Source organism: Leopardus geoffroyi, chromosome D1, assembly GCF_018350155.1.
Source record: "Leopardus geoffroyi isolate Oge1 chromosome D1, O.geoffroyi_Oge1_pat1.0, whole genome shotgun sequence".
NCBI lineage: Eukaryota > Metazoa > Chordata > Mammalia > Carnivora > Felidae > Leopardus > Leopardus geoffroyi.
Genome location: NC_059329.1, coordinates 59,922,176 through 59,944,677, shown reverse-complemented (window position 1 = coordinate 59,944,677; position 22,502 = coordinate 59,922,176). Strand labels below are relative to the sequence as shown.

At 48.9% G+C, this 22,502-nt stretch overlaps 1 protein-coding gene across 18 annotated transcripts; it reads right to left on the bottom strand.

Annotated features, from left to right (window-relative positions):
- Positions 1-29: 29 nt before the first annotated feature.
- Positions 30-22,476, bottom strand: PGAP2 (post-GPI attachment to proteins 2). Of its 18 annotated transcripts, none has more exons than XM_045484219.1 (9): positions 22,360-22,476; positions 13,328-13,348; positions 10,266-10,440; positions 6,212-6,386; positions 2,237-2,489; positions 1,988-2,094; positions 1,462-1,524; positions 1,260-1,368; positions 30-1,050 (listed from the first exon to the last, which is right to left on the bottom strand). In XM_045484219.1, the coding sequence occupies exons 3-9, from the start codon at positions 10,397-10,399 to the stop codon at positions 920-922; spliced, it is 972 nt and encodes a 323-aa protein (XP_045340175.1). In that variant the 5' UTR covers positions 10,400-10,440; positions 13,328-13,348; positions 22,360-22,476; the 3' UTR covers positions 30-919. The 18 variants fall into 18 exon arrangements, with proteins under 18 accessions (XP_045340175.1, XP_045340176.1, XP_045340169.1 ...); XM_045484220.1 differs by having other exon boundaries at positions 6,212-6,286; positions 22,360-22,473; XM_045484213.1 differs by lacking the exon at positions 22,360-22,476 and adding an exon at positions 14,627-14,645.
- Positions 22,477-22,502: the final 26 nt, after the last annotated feature.

Genomic DNA, 22,502 nt, shown 5'->3' with positions numbered 1-22,502 from the left:
GACAAATAAGGCTAGCCCAGACTGTTGGCAAAAAAAAAAAAAAAAAAAAAAAAATTTATTTTCCTTTGAAATAAAATGTACAACCAGAAGCGGTCAGGGCATGGGGCAGCAGGGAGGACAGAGAGACAGCAGAGAGCCCATTTTGGGGCAGGAATCTGCCTCTGACTACCCTACACCTTTGCCAAGGAGGAAGAGTCAGCCATGGATTTCAGAAGGGAAGGAAAACAAATGCTGTGCCAGTGCTTTTCCTGGAGCAGGACATCCCTCAGGTACAGAACACTACCTCCACAAGGTAGTGTCAGAACCACACGCTGGCAGAGCCCTTACAGATCCTACAGCCCTCCTACCCCCAACCACCTGCATGGACATACTAAGGCTTAGATGGGGAAGGGGTACACACTAAACAGGAGGTGAAGTCAGAGCTAGAACACCTGGGCAAACTTAGCAAGGGACTGTGGCCACAGGCCTGGGCATGTGCAGGAGATAATCATATACACCAGTCAAGCGAATGACCCCGTGGAGAGAAATGGCTGTGGTTTTCAGGTAGCAGCCACTGCTCAGTGGTCCCTGACCTCAGCAAGAGGTGGCTATGTAAAGGCCAAGAACCGATGGTGGTTATAAACCTCAGGACTTTTTTTAGCACCAGATGGTGGAGCTCTTCTAACAGCTCAGCTTCTTGGGGCCTCTCGGATAAGGGTGATGCTGCTTGAAGGTCCCTGTGCCTTCAAGTGGGGTGAGGGAAAAGAGAAGCCAGCAGGGCTACCTAAAACCCTGTCCTGTGCCCTTCTGCCCTTCCTCCCCCTCCCCCAGCTTCAGCACGGCCCACAGAGGACACAGGGTGGGGAAGGCCAGAGTGGTGTCTTGTTTCTAGTTTCTGGGCAGTGGACTGCCTCCTCCTTTCTAGTAGGAGAGAAAGGGTTTAGAATCGCTTTTCCTCAGGCTGGGAGGTAATGAGCAGCTCCTTGTTCCCGAAGTCCCACCAGGCTGTCATGTGGAACGCCATGTTGGTTAGGACAACGGTGTACTCCAGGATGGCGAAGATGGTGTATACTGTTGCAAGGGCACAAGAACAGAGCATGGTAAGACTCCCGCCCCTGCCCCCCAGGGGCCTCTTGATAAATCGCCACCACCACACATCTCTACAAAGGAGACACAATGGCAGTCAGCCCCCAAGGCCACTGCCATCTCGCACAGTATAGAAAACATCATAACTGTCCCATAGCCACTGTGACCACATACAGATTCCAGCCTGGCCTCACCTCCAGCCTCACAATACATGTTGTGCCGAAAGTAGACAGCCAGCGCCGTGAAGAAGGAGATGAAATTGATGACGAAAAGCCGCTGTTTCCAGTTGTAGGACTTGCGGTCCTAGAGGATGGGCTGTCTGATCACTCTGCAGCCTGTTGGATATGTGTGGGCAGCCTCCCCTCTTAGCCCCAACTCCTGAGGGCTGCGTCTTACCTCCCTTGGATTTGGAAGGGGGCACAGGCAAGGGCAGCAGGAATGATGGGCATGTTCATATTCCTGCGTTTGGGAGTATAATGAAGCCAAGGAGCAGTGCTGTCCCTGCCCCTCCCACTTCAGCAGGATGGAATATGAAAGTTACTCGGAGTCACCCCCCAACCTGACACCTCCACATACTGTGGGGAGAAGAAAGGTGTCTGGGGGGGAGGCGGGGAGGGGCACTGGAGTTATTACAGACCACAGACCCCTGACACAGTTCCTAACCCACTGCAGCCTGGGTGCTGTCCCTCATTCTACCCCCATTTGGAGCCTCCATCTCTTCTATTTTCCAGTCTCCATTAGTACCCGAACACAGTCCTAGATTCTGACCAATCCATCACCCTCCACTCATCCCCAAGCCCCAGCCTCAGCCCGGGTTCCCATTAGAACTCTGGTTCCCATCTCACCATTACCCGCATCCTGAGGACGGGTGTCCTTGATTTTCCCCTGGGCTGCTTAGAGCCCCACTAGGGGTAGACCGTACCTCCTGACTTACTGTGTGCTTCTTGGTCAGCCGCCAGAGAATGCAGGTGAGGAGCATGTGACTGAGGGAAGAGGCGATGAACACAATAAAAGCATTTTCGTGGATGGCTGGAGGGAGAGAGGAGGGTTGGGAGCGGGCACTACAGGAAGCATCCTAACCCCTCCCCCTGAAGGTCTGAGTGAGGGAGGGCGCAGGGGCGACCCTTCCCAACCCTTCCCCTGCTCCTCCTTCCCTCATGTGGACACCCACTGAAGTCCTCGGAAGAGGAGACGTAAGTGAGCACTAGCAGTGCGAGGTTCTCGATGACGTTGAGGCCAAAGTTGAGGCGGCAAAGCGGGCGGTAGCCAGGACACGGGGATGCGCAGCTGAGGTAGTGGTTCCAGTAGGCGAAGGCCACCAAGAAGCGGGGCGCTGAGTGCAGGCCGATGCAGAAGCGCCACACGTAGCGCTGGGGCACCTCCCCACCAATGGCCGAGCTCACCGAAGGCAGGTAGTTGGGCACCTAGAGAGTTGTGACCAGTCTGGTGGCAGGCCTCCACCAGCCCCACCCACCCACCTGGAGATCCTTCTCTCCATCTATCAAAATCACGCTGGCCCTCAGAAGGCTCCGCTCCAGCCCTTTCCTTTCCCGGAGGTCCTCCTTCAGGCACCTCCAGAGAGAGCCCTCCTGGGAGACATCCCTTTCCAGGTCCCGGCCCCCAATGTGCTTGTTCTCATTCCCCAGGCAGCCTGGGGTTTGTGCAGGGACTTGGTTGGACCTTTTCCATCTCCCTATACATGGAACCTACATATGGCTGGGGAAGCTGTAGACAGGTTCAGATGCTCTCTGAGCCCATAGCACAGACCTATGGGAGATTCCATGGCCCAGGACCCCAGATTCAGTCCTGAGGACAGGGATGAGTCACAGACCACCTGAGCTTCCGTACTGGATTCACGGCCCACCTGAGCTGTTCTTGACTGCTCTCAGTTCTACTAACTCTTCTGGGCAGGTGTGCCAAGGTGGTAAAGGGTACTGTGAGATCCTGGGGGACCTGGGTCAGGAGGGTACCCCCACCCTGATCATGCTTAAGAAAGTGGGTGCTCCTAACCTGGGGTAGTCTAAGAAAATGACCTATTCTTGTGCATCCCTCCCATTCATCTTTCTCAAAGCCTGGAACTCCTTATTCCTTCAGGAACTGGAGCACTATTCTTCACGGTTGAGGAAGGAGGAGGAGATAACACACAGCTGCGAGGACTGGTGTGTTGCTCGTGTGAGAGGGTGAGAGGATGAGGGAAGAACAGTCTAGATGGGGACAGGAAAGCCAGGGAGAGGAGGAGGATCTCTCAGACTCCAGGGTCTGGAGCAGTGCTTCTACCTTTAACATGCGTACAACTAACCAGGGATTGTGTGAGGATGTTGGGGGTCTGGAATCTGAGAATCTGCATTTCTAAAGGATTCCAGTACTGGAAGCTACCGGTCCGTGGCACTCGCTTTCTGTGGACTTTTTTAGACTGTCAGCAAGAACCAGAGCAGTGCCAGAGCCCAGGGACCCAGAGAAGGAATGACCGTGCTGTGACTATAGCAGGACCAGTCTTCAGAGATGGAGTTCTAAAAGATCCCCTCCTTTCTCCTAGTGGTGATGCTGATGGATCAATGCTGGGAACATAGGCAATGGTGGACGCAGCTCACAGGGCAGAGGTGGGCCTGGGGTAACGCCAGCCAGGGGCTTCGCAGCCTTCACAGAAAAGGAGATAGATTCCCCTCAGCACTACCAAAGGAAGCTAAGTGTAGAGCTCTCTGAGAGGGTGCCGCTCCCAAGGCCATGGCTTGAGATACCATGTAGCTTGAGACCAGGCTCAGATACTCACTCTGAGTAATCAGTAAAGAGACAGCATGGAGGCTTTGGAGCCACACAAACCCGGGTCTGCATCCCATCTCTGCCTTTATTATCCTACTCAAGGTCACTTCACCTCTCTGAGCTTTAATTTCCTTGTTGGCAAAATAGGGACACTACCACCTACCTTGCAGGATGATTGTGAATATTAAATATGATGTATGCAGAGCATCTGCAGTGTTTAGCACACAGCAGGTACAAGTTACGGCTTTCAGAAGACAAACTTCCCTGAAAAGCCTGCAAATAGCTGGTGAGCTATGTGGTTATTGAACATGGGAAGCCTGCATGGGAGTGACAGGCGAGAACTGTAACTTCATCAGAGACTTCTGAGCCCTCCAAGCCTCCTTACTTTTCTACCCCTCTGGGCAGGTCCCCTAAGTAAGGTTAGTGGGAGTGCTGCCTCCGTTTCCTAGAATATTCATTCTGAAAACTCCTGCCCCCATCCCAGCTACTTTAAGGAGAGCAGGACCAGCATGAGCTTTTTGTCTGTTTGTTTCCTCCAGCATGAGCTTTCTAAAGCTTGGCTGGGAGAGCCCAGAGCCCTAACTGATGCTGGGAAACAGGTAAATGGTAGAGATAGCAAAAATCTGGGAGGACACCACAGAAAGAAGGGAGATTTAGGGCCCTGTGGCTACTGGTGTCATCCTCATAAGCTCCTCTCAGATTAGGGGTGGAGATAGGATGCTGAGAGCAGGGATTTCCTCTTACCCCCACCCACACACACAAATATACATGCACGCATGCACACACATGCATAATCAGTATAGATATTCATTTATGTTCCCCCATCCCAAGCACACAAGTTCTCCACTCACCAACTATGCCAGCAACATCAGGAGCTATCAGAGACCAGGTGCCCAGCTCACCCCAAATCTCCCCATGAGCTCAGAGCTAAGGGTACTGAAGTGGGAACATAACCCCTTTCCCCAAGAACAGAAACCCTCTACATCCTAGAGGATGTGGCTCAGTGGACCTGTGGCAGGGCAGCAGATCAGAAAGTCACATGGTATAAAGGGTGAAGGTCCAAAAAATTCCCTATCAAAGCACCTCAGATTTCACCAATTGAGATTCATTCCTTTGATAAAAGTCCCCCAAACTTACGGATGACTTTGCTATCTACTGCCCCCATCCCTTGCCAACTGAACAAGACCTCCCATTCCTATCAATTCAACCTGCTACTCTTCTCTGGACTCCATCCCTGCCTCTCTACTTTCATAGTCCCTATTTTAGCTCTGGTCTTCCCAGTAACATGATCTATTTGCACTAGCCTCCTCACTTATCTCCCTACTCTTGCCCCCTGCCCTTAAATCTGTTCTCCACTCAGGAGCCAGAATGATCTTCTAAAGCATAAATCTGATCGTGTCCCTTTCCTGCTTAAAATCTTTCCAAAGCTCACCACTGCCCTCTGGATAAAATCAAAAGTTGTCAGCCTGGCATTCACAAAGATCCTTCTTTACCCCCATAGCAGAAATGCCCCCTGGTCCAGGAAGGAAGTCTTCCCCAACACCTAGGCTGGATTAAGTGCTTCTTCTGGGCCCTGTGATCCCTATGCTCCCCTTCATTCCTTATGTTCCCCTTTATCACAATAGGAGTCCCATTTCACTGTGCTGTGACTGTCTGTGTCTAGGACTGTGTCATGTAAGGTGAGAGGCTAAAGGCAAATCCATGTTCAGTTCCATCCTTCTGACACAGAACCTCTACCCCTAGGCCCTCAGGAAAGGCCTGGTGGACTGCTCTTGGAGGCAGGCAGTCCATCTGAGTTTCTAGCTGGCAGAGTCCTGAGTGGACACAGGTTAGGGGGCCCGAGGCTGCCAGGGGAGAAACCAAGCCTGAATATTCCAGGGCAGGGCTGGGGGTGTTCTCAGGCCACGTCCCCAGTCTGGGTTAAAGCCACTTATGACCTCTCCTGGCTCCTGGCCCAGTCTAACTCCCCAGTCCTGGCTTCCTTTCCAGTCTGGTCTTTCTTCAGCTTCCTCCTCCCTCTCATGACCTCTCTTGCCTACTGCCCTCCCTTCCCTTCCCCTTTCCCCTCTGCTCCCTGGCACTCTCTGTAATCTTCTACTCTCGGAAGACTGTGACTCCACTCTCCCTGAGTCTCTCCCCACAAATTCCCACAACTCTGACTTGCCCCCCACCATCCCTTTATCCCTTTCCCCTTTCTCTGACCCTCCGCCTTCTCTCTTACTCTCTGATTCCACTCTTACTGCCATCTCCTGACCTGGCCCTGACCCAGGTGCGGGGGAGCCTGGCACTCACCCCACAGTCAGTGGCCACCGTGTACTCAAAGTGGAACACCAGGGACCAGATGATGCAGAAGAAGAAGCCGAACATGGGGAAAGTGATGACCCACCAGATCATGGCCGTGAAGCGGAGCCGGAACACAGTCCCATCTGGGTCCAAGGGCTGGGAGGCCGCAGAGAACATCCTGTAGGGAGTGGTGCCCAGGCAGGGCGAGGGACACAACTTGGGGCCTGGTGGGACACCTGGGCCTTGGGAAGTGGAGCCTTTTCCAGAGCTGACTCCCTCTATAGGGAAGAGCCAGAGTAGAAAGAGCATAAAGGGAAATGGAAAGCAGTGCAGAAGGTAAGGAGGCAGAGAGAGATGGGGCGGGAGCAGCTGAGTCAGGCAGGGTCAGCTCTTAGGAATCCCTTTGGCACAATGGTCCTATAGGTCCACCTCTTAAAGAACCTGGAGAATAGAGGCTCCCAGTGGCCTGGACATGGGAGTTTGATGGGCCACTTCAATCTCAAGACTCTCACACCCAACTCAGAAGGATCAGAGGTAGAAAGGTTATTACTTCTGTTCCATAGAACATTAGGACTAAGATTTTAGCCACTTGACAGATTAAAGCTCCCAAGTCAAGGCTTTCTTCAGGTCACATAACCTAGACAAAGGACCCTTGGCTCAGACTGGTCCAAGCCCTCCCACTGACCCTGTCTGACCACATTCCTCCTCTTCACCCAAGTTCAACCAGGAACAGTGGGAGTGCCCAGAACCTATTTCAATGGGACCACAGGCTGCCAACCAGCCCACCCCCAGGCTCAGAATGATCCAAGCCTCAGGTCAACAGTACCATCATCTCAAGATACCAGGGTCCCTGCAGAGGCTTCTCCTTCCTCTCTAAGAAGACCATGTCACCCAATCCAAAGTTTATGGGAATCTGAGGGTCACGGGAACCTTCTCCACTCAGCTTGAGCCTATTGTGCTGGGCCAGACCCAGCAAGGACAGACCCAAACCAAGGGAGCTAGCTTCTTCCACTCCCTTCTCCTGCTAGGCAGAGAAGTCCCTCTTCCCACCCCTGCCTGCCCCAACTACCATGACTTGTGAGATGGGTTCCCTTCTGGGGGTTAGACAGAAAGGCTTTGTATTCAAATGCCTAGGACCAAACCTCCCTTGGGACTCATACCACCCACGATTAAGGGAGCCCTAGTTCACTAGTCCAGCTCAGCATCAAGGAAATGGGGGAGGGGGCGCGAACTGAGCAACACTCACACTGGGTGCTGAAGGATCCGGGGCTTGGGTTGAGAGTTCTAGCCAGACTGAAACTATTCTAAGACTGGAGGGTCCCACCCCTAGCTCTCCAGGGCCTGCCCTCCCGCCCACAGAGCTCAGATCTCCACGCCTGCCCAAGCACACAGCCCTCCCAGGACCAACAAGACCATATCATAAACCCTGGAACACTCTGCAAAGGTAAGAGTGATAGTGGCTAAAGTCAGCCCACAACAGCTTCCTTGCCAGGGATGGGGGTGGGGACCCTTTTGAGAGTTGTATCCTGGGATCCAGGCAGTTTTCAGGGAAGGAAAAGGGAGAAAGCAAAATAGGATTTCACCCCTTTCTGTTGAAGCAGGAGTATGTCTGTTGGGCCTCATTGGAGAGCTAGCTAATCTTAGAACAATACATTCAGGATCCAAGACAGATCTGGACGGGCCTAAATATGAGGTTATCAGTGTCCAGTCTGGACCTGTGCAGAAACAGCTAACTCAGCTCAAGATGCCTTCACAGGGGTCTAACAGCCAGTAATAGGAATGCAACGGTACTACTTTTCCCTGTGCTACCCAGGCCATATGAAGACCTATGCCCAGATCAGGGCCTCATATGAAGAGAATAGTGACCGACTGGGCCAAGTCTAGGGGCGCACGTCCTGTGAGGGTTGGAAAGAACTGGAAATATGCTACCTAATAAGAGTAAACTCGGGGACCCCTACCCCCATTACTGCCATCCCACCTCTGTAGGGCTGGCTTGATGCCAGGAGGAGAGAGAGTAGCTCTCAGGCTCCCAAAGCAGAGCCAGTGCAAAGGCAAAGATTCACCAAAAAGAGAATGTCATGTCCACTACAAGAAAGAGCTTGTTAATTGTTAGTTACTAAGCCTCCTTAGAATAGGCTGCCTGGAGAGGAAGGAAGCTCCCCATCACTGGAGATATGCAAGCAAACACAGAGTCATCTAAATTACAGATGTGTTAGAGTAAGGTTACTTTTTTTATTCCTAGGGTTGGCCATTTCTAGAATACTCCAGGTGAGAAATTCAGAGCATACATCCACCTGGGCTGCCCCAAGGTGGCTCCAACATGGTAGTCCCAGAAAGTGGGGACAAAATACCACCTGGGTCCCTAAGCTCAGTCCTGCCCCAGAGTGGTCAGGTATCCCTCCTGCAACTACCTTTGCCTTAGGATCCCTAACTAGTATGTCAAGAATGGGTTATAGGTATGCCAGATATGCTGGCTTACTGATCCCATTAGCCCTCAGGAGCCAGCCATGAGGGGCAAAGCAAACAGCCTATTCCATTTAATTCCATATGCCTTACAAATATAATTTTCTGCATGGACTAAGACTTGGTCTCAGGCTTCCTTTTCAAAGGGCACTGGGCTGATGCAGGGGGGAGGGGGTCCTATTCATTTATTCAACCAATTCTTCCTGATTCAGATGTAGTGCCCACCTTGAAGAAGCTCCTGGTCTGATGGGGAACAGAGATACAAATATGATATGATAGAACTGTATGAAAGATAAAACAGGAAACTGTGGGCACCCAGAGGAGAGAGTGATTAAGTCCTCCCCAAGGAGGCTAGGGAACGTTTTTCAAAGGAAGAGACATTTGAGAAGGGTTTTGCAGGATACAAAGGAGTTGACCACGTGAGAGAAACATGTGATGCATTATCTAAGGTGAAAACTTGGTCAAGAAAAGCCATTGTTTGGATCCTTTTCAATCCTCCCCCTCAAGATCACCTGGTCAGCCCCTTTTTGTCCAGTCCTATTCTTTCTGATAGCTCCCAGCCCTGGGTCTCATAAGACTGGCTGCCTACCGCTCAAGGCCAACATCTACCCATCGACAAAGCAAGGAGAGAGAAAACTTCCAGTCATAAGAACAAAAGAAGTAGGCCCCACTCCATACTGCCATTCAGACCCCACTTCTAATCATAGTCCTATTTCTGGAGCAAATGCTCTTTATAGGGAGGCAGGAAGCTGAGCTGATTGGGGGCCTTCAGAGCTCTCTCTGATGCTCTTCCAAGGGTCCATGTCCAGGCCCTGCCTCCTTTCCACCTAGAGCCCATGGGCTCTTCCTCTCCTGCCCTGCCTTCCAACCTTACAATCTCTTTTCCTCCTACTCCTTCTTCTCCTCACCCTTCACACTTCCCAAACCACCTTCCTATCCTTCCCCTATCTGGAGCTCTACACTACTCCTGAGAAGGAGGATGGGAATTGCCAACCCCATTTTAAGACACGGGAAGCTGAGGCTCAGTCTCTGTGTCTCAGGTAATACAGAGTCAGTGGATGAAATTAGGAGTGTAACAGAGGTCAACACAGGTCTGACCCTCTTTACCCCGAAACATTACAGAGAAAACTCACATCTTTCCTCCTGGCCCAGCACACCATATCCCTGCTCAGAGGGCACGTGCCTACCTGGGCAACATAGCCCATGAACACATATATACACACATCATCAGGCCCCCATCCAGACACACACAGATATGGTCTCTCCCAGACACATACAGTCACGTCCCTTACAGTCACACAGACGCATACATAATCACATTCTCACAGAGACAGGCACAGCCCACAGTGCCACACTAAGAGGCCCCAGCACCCTCTAGCCCAGTCCTGTTCTCTCTCCATCCCCCACGAAACCCGGGGGCTCTTGAATCTGCCCCTCTATGAAGTAAGGATTGAATTCTGGGGCTGCCCAACTTCAATGACTCCAGGCCCTAATGACTCCATGGAAAGTGGCAGAAGGCTAATTCCTGAGACCTCAATTTGCAGGTACCCAGCAACCCAGTTTGTCTGATGGACCTCATTGGAGAGCTCACTAATCCTGTTACAACAGAATCAGGATCCAAAATTGATCCAATTGGACCTGAATATGAGATATTCCTTGGACCCCCCCCCGCCCCCCCACTTCGCAAGCCCTACCCCACAGTGTGTGGCCGTAGTCTCCTTGAAGTGGAAGAGCAGGGACCAGAGGATGCAGAAGAGGAAGGCGACAAGTGGACAGCAGACTGTGACCAGGGCCACCAGGGTGAAGCGGAGCCGGACCAGGGTCCCATCCCGGTCCAGTGGCAGTGGGACCTGGTACATCTTGTCAGACCTGGGGATGGAGTAGTATGCTGTCAAGGCCCAAGGCAGCAAGGCTGGGACTCTGTGGTAAAGCCAGCCCTTGTGCTGAGTCCTCAGCTTAGCTGAGCCATGGGATGGAGGGTCTGAGAAGAAAGCCATCTAGCCCCTAAACTTGGACAGTTCCTGCCCTGGATGGGGACGATTGACTCAGAATCCCAAGAGGACATTCACCCTCAATTTCAGAGGAAAGACAATGAAGCAAATCTGTGCTAAAATGAAGCCTGAATAGATTGGGAGAGTTTCTTCTCCCCTATACCTGGCTTTACAGGTCTATGACAACAGGAGCTGGTTTAACTGGTCTCTCTTGTTTCAGGAACCAACCCTAAAACCTCCCAGTGAACAGAATAGTCCACCTTCTTTCACAGGCCTTTGAGCCTCTAGACTTCAGTTCTCCCTGCTTCACCCACTGGCGCAGGGCCTTCTGTACCTTCGGTCCCTTCCCAGGCTCTGTGTGTCTGCACCACAGTGCGCAGCAGCAAGGGCTCCATGGAAGCCAATAGAACCCTGACCCCCTGCTCATCCCCACCTGCTGCCTCATGTGCTCTGAGGGTGAAAGGCTTTGCAGAATCAGGCCTGGTGCTAGCCTGGGCTTGCTGTTTGCTGGAAAGAGCTGCCTGGTCAGCTTCTGGAGGCTTCCCAGAACCCATGGGGCCTGTCCATCCCCCTCTAGAGATGAAGTAAAAGCTCCTGAGAACTGTTGACTCCCTGCTGAGATGAGGATACTAAGCTTAAGAACTATAATAACCAGGTATACACCAGCAATCCTAGCCCAGCCTCCCTAAGTGCACAGAGGGGAAATTGAGGCTAAGAGAGGAACAAGAACCTGCTCAGGATCGCACAACAACTAGAAGGGAGAGCCAGCAGTGGGGAGATGTAGGGCCCACAGGGTCACAAACTGCAGCCCCAGCCTTCTTTGACCCCTTCGTCTCTGGGACAGACCTCTGGGTAGAAAGGTCAGGTTAGATCAGATTAGGAGGGGAGAGAGAAGGGGCACCTGTCATTAGAGAAAGAAAGGTAAATCAAATCCTATATAGATGAGTCAGTGAATCCTGTCCCCATTGCAAAGGCAGAGAAACCAAAATGCAGAGAGAGAAAGGCCCTTCCTCAAAGCCAGATGCTGAGCCTGACAGAAAGCCATCCTTGGAACTTAGGCTTCTTGTGGCCAAACTAGGGCTGGCTCCAGATTCATAAAGAACCCGCCCTTATGGACTCAAAGGTCTTGCCAGATCAAGTCCCAACTCTTCCTGGCCCCGCCCTCAGGAAGAACCTGAAGCTAACCTCCTAGCATTCCAGAACCAGGTGAATACACCTTTGTGTTCTCCTCCATCTTCCCCCACCCGCCTCTCTTCCAGGCCTGATTAGTAAGCCTGCCCCAGTTGCCCAACTTCTTTTCTGCCTTCAGGAGCCAGGGATCTCCCAGAGGAATTGGAATTGGAGCTGGTGCCCCTCCCAAATTGAACACATTTCTTGGATCATCCCCAAATGGACTATAAGTCCCTAGAGACCCTAGAAGGGGAAGGACTTCCCCACCCAGCCCAAACCCCAATTTGGTGCTTGTAGCAGCACTAGTCCCCTCTCTGAAGCCAGTGGCTCTAGAAGCCTCGGGAACCACTGGGATACCCAAACTGAAGAACAGATCCTCAGGGAATGAATAGGCACTGCTTGAGGCAGGGGGTGGGTAAAGAAGTTGGAGGAACAATCTGTTCCACTGCTTGGAGGTATGCCTGGCTCCTCTTTTAGCTGTGTGACCTTGGTCAAGTCATCTAACTACTCTGGGTCTTTTTCCACAGTTGTGCAACATGAAGATCATGTGGTTTAGATTACTAATATGGCCATTCCAACATGGTCATTTTACTTCTCCAGGCCCCAGGACAGGAAGCTCACTACCTGAAGGGCAGCTCTTCAGTCCCAGTCAGCTCTAACTTCTTCATACGTACTACTTAGCTGGAAACTGCTTTCTTAGGAGTACCCCTACCTTATCTCCAAAGGTCCCAGAGACATTCTCAGCCTCCAGCCAGAATCCATACTTACTGGGTACCTTCTGAGTATGAGGCACCCTGCTTAGTGCTCCACATACATTGTTTCTTTTAACCCTCACTATAATTCTACGAGGCAGGCCCTATATAGCCTGTGTATTTCCATTTTACAGAACAGGAAACTGAGGCTCAAGGAGGTTAAAAACACTTGCCCAAGGTCACAGGCTAATAAATGGAAGAGGTGTAATTTGAAATTACTCTATCGGGTTCCAGAGACGCCCAACACCTACATCCCTGGCACCTAAAGAGAAATCCCCATCAGCAGACCCTGGAGAATGAAGGAGAGCTCAACCAGTGCACAGCCAGCACCATGTGGGAGAGCAGTAGGGGTAAAGGGTTAGTTCAGAAGTCGGGACAGCAGCAGATCCTGGGCAAGCACCAGCACCTTGGGGCTGGGCGGTGAGAAAGCTGGACCTCGTGGCGGAGCTCCCCCAAGTGGGGTTGCCCCGCGATCCGTCACACCCATCCCCATACTTACCCAGGCTGTGGCGGCAAGGAGGCCGCGCCGGCGCAGGCCGGGCGCTGGGGGAACCCGAGGGGAGCCCAGGCCCGGCCTGGGGCAAGCGGCCGGGGGCGGGCCGGATCGGGAACGGCGGGGGCGGGGCCAGCGCGCTTGGGGAGGAAACTGCGCCCAGATCCTCCATTGGCCCCTCCCCACTTCTGCGGACCTGGACCCTTGGCTCTCCGCCTTGATCCGGTGTCCCCTTGTGCCATGCCTCTCTAGCTCTGGTCTGCCCCACTAATTCCTGTTGCGTGGGGGCAGCCGGAAGAGCCCTGGACCCCTGGGTTTGACACGTTGGATAAGCCACCTTGTCACCTTACCTCTCAGCGGCGTTCCATCACCTGTTGAAAGAACATAAAATTGGCTCAACAAGCCCCGAATTCTCTAATTTTCTAGTCTCGGTGTCTCCTGCCCACGTCCCCATTCTAGCCGAATTATCCGGCCTCGCCCTTCTGAAACATTAAAACAGTTTTGCCCCAGCCTCAGCGCCCCTCCCCCTAACTTTGCTCCCCATAGCCGATTCCCGGCATTCAGCAAAGGGAAGAGCACGTTACAGGTAGAGAGATCAGGGAGGCCCACCCCAAAAACTAGGAGCCAGAGCTGTTCCCGGCTTTGATCAGGAGAGGGCGCCCTGTCCTGACATAACAGAGCAAGGCTCTCCTTTCCCCAGTCCTGGGTCTGCCCCACCACGAGAGGGTTGATCCGCAGAAACCAACCCAGCCCACAGGGTTCCCTCCCCACCCAGACTGACCCCTGAAGGAACCCGAGGAAGATTCTTGGGGTTGTCAGAGCACCTGCAGGGGGTGAAGACCTCTGACCTAGACGTAGTTACCATCACAGTTTTGCTAGTCATATATCCCCACAGTAATAGTACATTTTGAGCACCCTCTGTTTTCCAGGCACTTTTCTATTTTTTATGCATTATCCCATTTGATCCTTATGAAAACTCCATGAGATGGATACTATTAACATCCCTGTTTTAGAAAAGGTATGTTACCTATTCACACAGCTATAAATGTCAGAAACAGGATTGGAGTCCCGCACCTGAGGTCATTCCCTTAATCCCTCCCTATATAGTTGACCCTGGAACAACCCGGGTTTGAACAGCACGTGTCCACTTACACGTGGATTTTTTGATACAGCACAATACTATAAATGTATATTTGCTCCCTTATGGTTTTAAGAAAAAAAAATTATTTTGTTTTTTAAAGTAGGCTCCACACCCAATGTGGGGCTCCAACTCACAACCCCAAGATCAAGTCACATGCTCTACCAACTGAGCCAGCCAAGTGCCCCCTCTTCCTTATGATTTTCTTAATAACATTTTCTTTTCTCTAGCTTACTTTATTGTAAGAATATGTCATATAAAACATATACAAAGCATGTGTTAATCAATAGTTTGTTATCGGTAAAGCTTCCAGTCAACAGTAGGGTATTTGTAGTTGTTTTGGGGAGTCAAAAATTATACATGGAGTTTTTACTGTGTGGGGGCGGGGGGGGGGATCAGCACCCCTAACCCCTGCATTGTTCAAGAGTCAACTGTATAATATTAATCCCACAAGGTAGCTACACTCACCACTTTGCAGGTGGATACAGAGGCTCAAATTTGATTAACTTACCAGAGATCTTTTTCATGCATTCATTCTTGTTCATTCACTCAGCCTAGCCCTTTCTGTGGCAGGCCCTGACTGGGCAATGGTGGCAGACCCAGAGATAACTCACTCCTGGAGGCTCCAAGTCTGGCGGGACAATGTCCTATTCTAGTGACTTTGAACTCCTCTCCACCCTGTGCTTTAGGGTCCCAGGGCAAATGAACAATTAGTAAAACTGTACTAAAAGAACCACCTCCTTTTAGTTTCAATGATTAGATGTAGGTTTTCTACCTCAGGGCTTTGTGTCATCTTCTTTGTCTACCTCCAACATACAGATGCTTGCTCCTGGCCTTTATTCCCTGTCTTTATTCTCTGACCCTATTCCTTGTCTGTTCCTTTTGCCCTAAATACCATTCCCTGAGGCTGGGTCCCTTCTCTGTGCCTCTAGACTACCCCCAATGCCTGAAACTTGAGGTGCATTAATCTTGCCATTAATTCTTTGGTGATTTGGGCAATTCACCATACAGTCCTGAATCTCAGTTTCCTCATCTGTAAAATGGTTTTAGGAATATCCACAGCACAAGGTTGTCCTGGGGATTAAGTGAGGTAAAACAGCAGTGTGCCAGGTATGCAGGAGATACTCAAGACACCCTGGCTATTGTGATGAGATGTGGAAGCTATGGTCTGAACTCGTCCTGACTGAGCCTTTTCTTTTCTTTTTTTTTTTTTAATTTATTTTTTAACATTTATTCATTTTTGAGAGTGAGACAGACAGAGCATGAGCAGGGGAGGGGCAGAGAGGGAGACACAGGATCCAAAGCAGGCTCCAGGCTCCGAGCTATCCACACAGAGCCCAACGTGGGGCTTGAACTCATGGACCGCGAGATCATGACCTGAGCTGAAGTCACACACTGAACCGACTGAGCCACCCAGGCACCCCAAGACTGAGCCTTTTCTGAACTGTGTGACCTCAGCCATCACTGACCCTCTCTGAATCTATTTCTTCCTCTGTCAGTTCCAAAGCCTATCACCTTAATTTACGTGAGGAAAAGTAGAAGAATGAGTTCTTACTAGGCACGAGGAACTTTATGTACACTTTCTTATTCGATCCTCTTAATGATCTGGTGAGGTACATTTGATGGAATATATTTTACAGATAAAGAAGTTGAACAAGCATCTGAGCTTCTAGTCTTGCCTTCAATTCAGTGGGCAGTCAGTGTTTGCTGAATCGGCATTTGTCTGTAATCCAAGTAGTTGCTGCTGCTGCCGTTGAAACCTTCCAGTGTCTCCTGTCCTCCTGGTTGGTTTGCCTTGTGCCTGGACATACCTCAGAGAGGCCTGTGCCTGAAATAGCACCAATATTGTCCAGCTTTGGCCACAGTCACTGCTCCACTCCCCCTGTCCACACACACATACTAGATTCCTCAAGCTGACTGAGCATTTATTTACAGGGATGCTCCAGCCCACAGTAGCATGGAGGCAGTACAGAGGTGGGAAGCAGAAGAAAAGTGAATGTGGGATGTAGTTGTTAAGGAAAGCTTCCTGAGGCTCTGCTTCACTGGTTTCCTTGCTCTTCTAACTCTTCATCATCCTCCCCATTTACAGCCACATTGGCTCTTCTTAAAACACAGATCTGGGGGTGCCTGGGTAGCTCAGTCGGTTAAGTGTCTGACCCTTGTTTTGGCTCAGGTCATGATCTCATGGTTCGTGAGATCGAGCCCTGCATCGGGCTCTGTGCTGACAGCACAGAGCCTACTTGGGATTCTCTCTCTCTCCTTCTCTCTCTGTCCCTCCCCAGCTGATGCTTACTATCTCTGTCTCTCTCTCCCCTCTCTCTCTCTCTTTCAAAATAAATAAATAAACATTTTAAAAAACCATACAGATCGGATCATGTGCCTCTCTTGCTGCAAATTGTTTAGCAACTCCCTATGGCGTTTAGGATCAAGAGCAAATTCCTTAGTGTGGTATTCATCATCCTTCGTTATCTGGCCATCCTCTACTCTAGCAAACACATATTTTACATTCTAGCTACGCTCATTTTTTCCATGAGCTTTGCTCAACTTCCTCCTTATCTCTCCCTAAGCACCATGATTCACCCACCTCCCCACTCCACAGGAAGCATTAGAAGTCCATCACACCTTTATTAGGACTGACCACAATGTAGTGAAATTATTGTTAAGTGTCTGTTCCCCTCTCCTTCCTGGAAACCCATTTAAGGATGGAACCCTCACCTGTTCCATTTATTTCTGAATCTCTCAGCTTAGGCCAGAGATAGACACAAAGGAAGCCCAGAAAATATTTGATTGAAGGGTTGATTTAATTGAATTGGGTTTTGAAGGATGGACAGGATTTGGATGTATCAAGAAGAGATTTAGGAACTGTAAGAAAAGCCTTTGAGGAAAGACCACTGTTGTAGGGGTAGAGGCAGAATAAGCATGGCTAGGGATAGGTAAAGAGGCAAGGACGCAGTGCTAAAGATACCCGGTTTCAGGCCAAACTCTGACCCTGCCTCCTGGGCAGCCTCAGGAAAGTCTTCCAGGGTTGTTCTTTGTTCTTCCTAGAGATCTTTTTCACAGCAGAGGCATCCTCCTTGGATGACTTTAAACTATCCACCCTAGGCACACCCATCTTGCTGTAGGCCCATTCTGCCTCAAATAGTAATTAAATCTTCATTGTATATTTTGTTCTTCATTGTTCAACTTTCTCTAGCTCCCCTATTACTTCTAGGATGAAATCCTAGTTTGTACCTCTGGATATACTGAGCTCTTTCTTGGTCCTACATCTTTTTTCTCTCTGTTCCTCTGACCTAGGATGTTTTTTTTTTCCTCCATCTTGGCAAACTGTACCATAAAGGTATTGATTAATAGCACACTTAGGAATGCATATGGGAACTTCTAGGGAGATCACTAAAATAATATAAAAAGAGAATTTAATTTCCAAGCTGGTACAGGAGGAAAAATGAAATAATCCAAAAGAATGTTAAGAAAGCAGAGATTTAGGGGTGTCTGGGTGGCTCAGTCAGTTGAGTGGCTGACTCTTGATTTTAGCTCAGTACATGATCTCAGGGTCGTGGGATTGAGCCTCATGTTGGGCTACATGTCAGCTACAATTGAAAAAAAAGGAATATAGCAAGTATTGGCAAGGATGAGGAGAAATTGGAACCCTCATCTATTGCTAATAGGAATGTAAAATAGTACAGCCACTTTGGAAAACAGTCTGGTAGTTCCTCTAAAAGTTAAACATAGAGTTACCATAGGACCCCATAAATCTACTCCTAGGTATAAACACAAGAGAACTGAAAACATATGTCCATAAAAAACTTATACACAAATGTCCATAGCAGCATTATTCATGGTAGCCACAAGGTAGAAACTCAAATGCCATCAGCTTATGAATGTATAAACAAAATATGGCATATCCATAAAATGGAATATTATTCTATCATAAAATGGAATAAAATTCTGATACACGCTATAACACATATGAACCTTGAAAACATTATGTTAAGTGAAAGAAGTCAGACACAAAGGCCACATATTGTATGATTCCATCTATAGAAAATGTTCAGATAGGCAAATTCATCAAGACAGAAAGTAGATTAGTAGTTGCTAGGGGCTGGGGGAAGAGGGAAATGGGGAATGACTGCTAATTGTCTGGGATTTCTTTTTGGGGTTATGAAAATCTTCTGGAATTAGATAGTAGTGATAGTTGCACAACTTCATGAATATAGTTGACCTTTGAACAACACAGGGGTTAGGGGCACTAGACCCACACAGTCCAAAATCCATGTATAACTTTGACTCCCCAAAACCTTAACTACTAAGAGCCTACTGTTGACCAGAAGCCTTACTGATAACATAAACAGTTAATTAACACACATTTTGTATGTTGTATGTATTATGTACTGTAGTCTTACAATAAAGTAAGCTAGAGAAAATAATGTTATTAAGAAACTCATAAGGGAGAGAAAATACATTTACAGTACTGTATTTATTGAAAAAAAATTCCTCATATAAATGGACCTGCACACTTCAAACCCATGTTGTTAAAGGGTCAACTTTACTGCAACCCTCTGAATTCTATAGTTAAAATGGGTAAATATTATATTATGTGAATTATATCTCAATTAAAACAATCTGGCAGGACTGCACCTCAAAAAATGGAGGTTATTATTACAAAAGAACTAAAATGAAAAACAAATTAAGAAAAAAACCAGAAACAGAACAGTAGGACAAATAGAAAATGTTAGATTAAATTCTGAATATACCAATAAATTCGTTAAGTGTAATAAACTAAATGCTCTAGTTTAAAGTCAAAGGTATTCACATAAGATTTATAAAAATCTAATTATATGCTATTTATAAACATCATTCCTCCCTTCAGTTGTAGAAAAAGAGGAAGGAAATCAACATTTACTGGGTGCTTACTGTGTGTCAAACATGTGCCCAGTCCATTGCAAATTCCCTTATTTGACATTTACAATCACTTTACAACATGGGAATTTTTGTGCCTTTTCATAGACAAGAAAACTGGGTCACCGAACAGTTAAATAATTTGTGCAAGGTCTAAAAAGTAGGAAGTCTGGTACTTAAACTTAGCTGTTTGACTCCAACTCTGTCACTCTTTCCTACGCACCACCTAAGAAATCTAAACCATTAGGGGGCGCCTGGGTGGCTCAGTCGGTTGAGCTTCGAACTTCGGCTCAGGTCACAATCTCATGGTTCGTGAGCTTGAGTCCCACATCTGAGCTGTCAGCACAGCCTGGAGCCTGCTTTGGATTCTGTGTCTCCCTCCCTCTCTCTCTCTCTCTCTCTGCCCCTCCCCTGCTCATGCTCTCTCGCTCTCTCTCTCAAAAATAAGTCAACATTTAAAAACATTAAAAAAAAAAAAAGAAAGAAATCTAGGCCCTCACTCTAAAAGGAAGTCTCTTGCCCTTCCCTGATTCTGCAATCTTTATGGGTCCTGTCTCCGCTCTGAGCACCAATCCTTCAAAGCTGCATAGGGTGAGTTCTCAGAGTATGTATGTGAGAGACTGGGGTTTCCCAGGAAAGCTGGACTTTCCTTTGCTTTGTTTCTCTGGGACAGAGCAGAGTGTTAAGCTGTGGACTTCTTGGGCTCCTGAAGCCCAAGAGAGGGTTTGGCTCAGCAAGTTTTTGTGAGCATGCACCAAACTTCTTTTCTTTTTTTTTTTTCTTTTTTTTTTTTTTTTATTTATTTTTGAGACAGAGAGAGACAGAGCATGAACGGGGAAGGGTCAGAGAGAGGGAGACACAGAATCTGAAACAGGCTCCAGGCTCTGAGCTGTCAGCACAGAGCCCGACACGGGGCCTGAACTCACTGACCGCGAGATCATGACCTGAGCCGAAGTCGGCCGCTTAACCGACTGAGCCACCCAGGCGCCCCAAAACTTCTTTTCTTTAGAGGTGAAGAAGGAATGAAGAGACTAGAAGGGGGTTATGAGAATTAGACAGAGTGAGAGTATGTGGTCCACAAAGTCCTTCCGAGGGCAGAAGTACCTGGGAATGATGAGCATGTGGGCCACATGCCTACCAGAGTATCTAACAAGAGGTCCTTCTATTTAGAAATCACCATGGTCATAGGAAATTGCTCCCTGTCACACTCCTCATCTAATGTCTCTTCCTCCAGTCTTCCCACAAGTATGTGGGATCCTATTTAAGGATCTCAGGGGCGCCTGGGTGGTGCAGTCAGTTAAGCGTCCGACTTCAGCCAGGTCACGATCTCGCGGTCCGTGAGTTCGAGCCCCGCGTCAGGCTCTGGGCTGATGGCTCAGAGCCTGGAGCCTGTTTCCGATTCTGTGTCTCCCTCTCTCTCTGCCCCTCCCCCGTTCATGCTCTGTCTCTCTCTGTCCCAAAAAAAATAAATAAACGTTGAAAAAAAATAAAAAAAAAAAATTAAGGATCTCAGCTCCTGCATACCTGCCAGCACTTTGACCTGAATGTATTTACTTAATTAATCACTTAAAACATATTTCTGGGAGCCATTTGTGTCAGAATTAATGTCTTAGAATAGTTAGAATGGGAATTCCTTGACATTTTTAAAGAATAGGAATAGGGGCGCCTGGGTGGCACAGTCGGTTAAGCGTCCGACTTCAGCCAGGTCACGATCTCGCGGTCCGTGAGTTCGAGCCCCGCGTCGGGCTCTGGGCTGATGGCTCAGAGCCTGGAGCCTGTTTCCGATTCTGTGTCTCCCTCTCTCTCTGCCCCTCCCCCGGTCATGCTCTGTCTCTCTCTGTCCCAAAAATAAATAAACGTTGAAAAAAAAAATTAAAAAAAAAAAAAAAAAGAATAGGAATAATTATCATTTATTGAGGGCTTACTGTATACTGGGTACCATACTAAATGCTTTATCTCATTTAATTCTCTCGACAACCTTAAAGGCAATTACAGTTGTTACCCTCATTTTACAGACAAGGAAACTGAGGCTTAGGGGTTAAAAATTTGCCCAAGTTGACATAGCTAATAAATGGTTGGGCTCAGGTTTAAACTCAGGGTTCCCTAACTCAAAAGTCTCACACTTCTACTACTATTCTACTTAAGAAAGTCATTCATCCATTCATCAAACATTTAATGTGCACCTATCCTTTGTGCCTGGGCTTAGGGACACCAGAGTAAATAAGTGGAGGAGAGGTTTAATCATATTTGGGTTTCAGGATTGGCGGGTGAGAAATCAAATGTTCTGTAGGTCAGTGAGGAAGCTATAGTAAACTATCCAGGGAGAACTAATGACTTTCCAATGTAGAACACAGGAAAGGGAGGATGAAGCGGAGGGATATTTGGTTGCAGGAGTGGGGCGAATGTGGCTGGAGTCAGATGTTTAAACTAGCTTTACTATTTGACCATCCACATATTTATTGGTTTCTTCCTTTGAGCATCTACTGAGCACCTACAATGTATCAGATTTCTACTGCTATCTTATTTCATCTTTACAAGCATTCCACTTTTGGACAAATTAGTCAATTATTTGTAATCCCTCGCTACCACTGAACACTCAGAGGGATTTAAATTTATCTACTTTTGGGCAGAGCCCACTTCAATTCTGTGTTGATGTTCCAGGAAAAAGTGGTGGTGGAGAGGTAGTCTGAATAGGTTTTGCTTTCTGAGCACAGTCCCTGCTATTCTGCATGGGACCCTCAGTCACTAGGTCTAGTTTCTAGAACATGCTCAACCTTCTCCCTTGTAATATCAAGTGTCTGTCCTGGGCTAGGCCACGGGAGAAAGAAACCCCAATGAATAAAACGCAGCTCTGACTTCTAAGAGCCTGAGCACAGAAGACAGGAAAATAATAGGATACAAAGTGACAAGGCTGTAGCAGAGGCCTGCCCAAGCATTAGCCAAACTCCCTCAGAGAGATCCGGGAATGTATCCCAGAGAAGGCAGGAACATTTGAACCAGGCCTTTAAGATAAACAGGAGTTCCTAAAGTGCAGGTGGGAAAGAAGTTCCAAGAACCCTCATTTGTAACAAATCCTATGTTGAGCCATTCCCTCACGGCATGCTCATAGCGTACATTAGAGAGATTCAAAGAAGGAAAGGTTGTGATGGGGCCGGCATGGGTTGGGAGACCAGGAGGCCAGGTTTTGGGGCCTCGTAGCAGCTGCAGGCAAGCTACACGGAGAGACAGACCTCCCAGGAGGGCCCTCCAGCTCCGCACGTGGTCTGGCCAGGAAGTGCGGGCAGGACTACGGGGAAGCCTTCCCATCACCGCCCGCGGACTGGGGCAAGGAAAGGGTAGAATAGTTACCATGCCATCGTTGGAGCCTCCCCTCTGATTGGCCCGAGCTTCAGCAGCCCGACTGTCTCGGCTCCAAGGAAGGGGGCGGAGCCTCTGTATAGCGTCACCACTCTTCTCCCATACCCCGCCCGATGCACCCCCACGCAGCCACT

Excerpts from the sequence above, each read along its gene's own strand:
- PGAP2 (XM_045484205.1), bottom strand. The coding sequence starts at position 13,149 with ATGGAGGATCTGGGCGCAGTTTCCTCCCCAAGCGCGCTGGCCCCGCCC. Across the intron at positions 1,525-1,987 it reads AGCACACAGTAAGTCAGGAG|GAATATGAACATGCCCATCA; the intron begins GTACGGTCTACC and ends TCCCAAACGCAG. Across the intron at positions 1,369-1,461 it reads CCCTTCCAAATCCAAGGGAG|GACCGCAAGTCCTACAACTG; the intron begins GTAAGACGCAGC and ends CCCATCCTCTAG.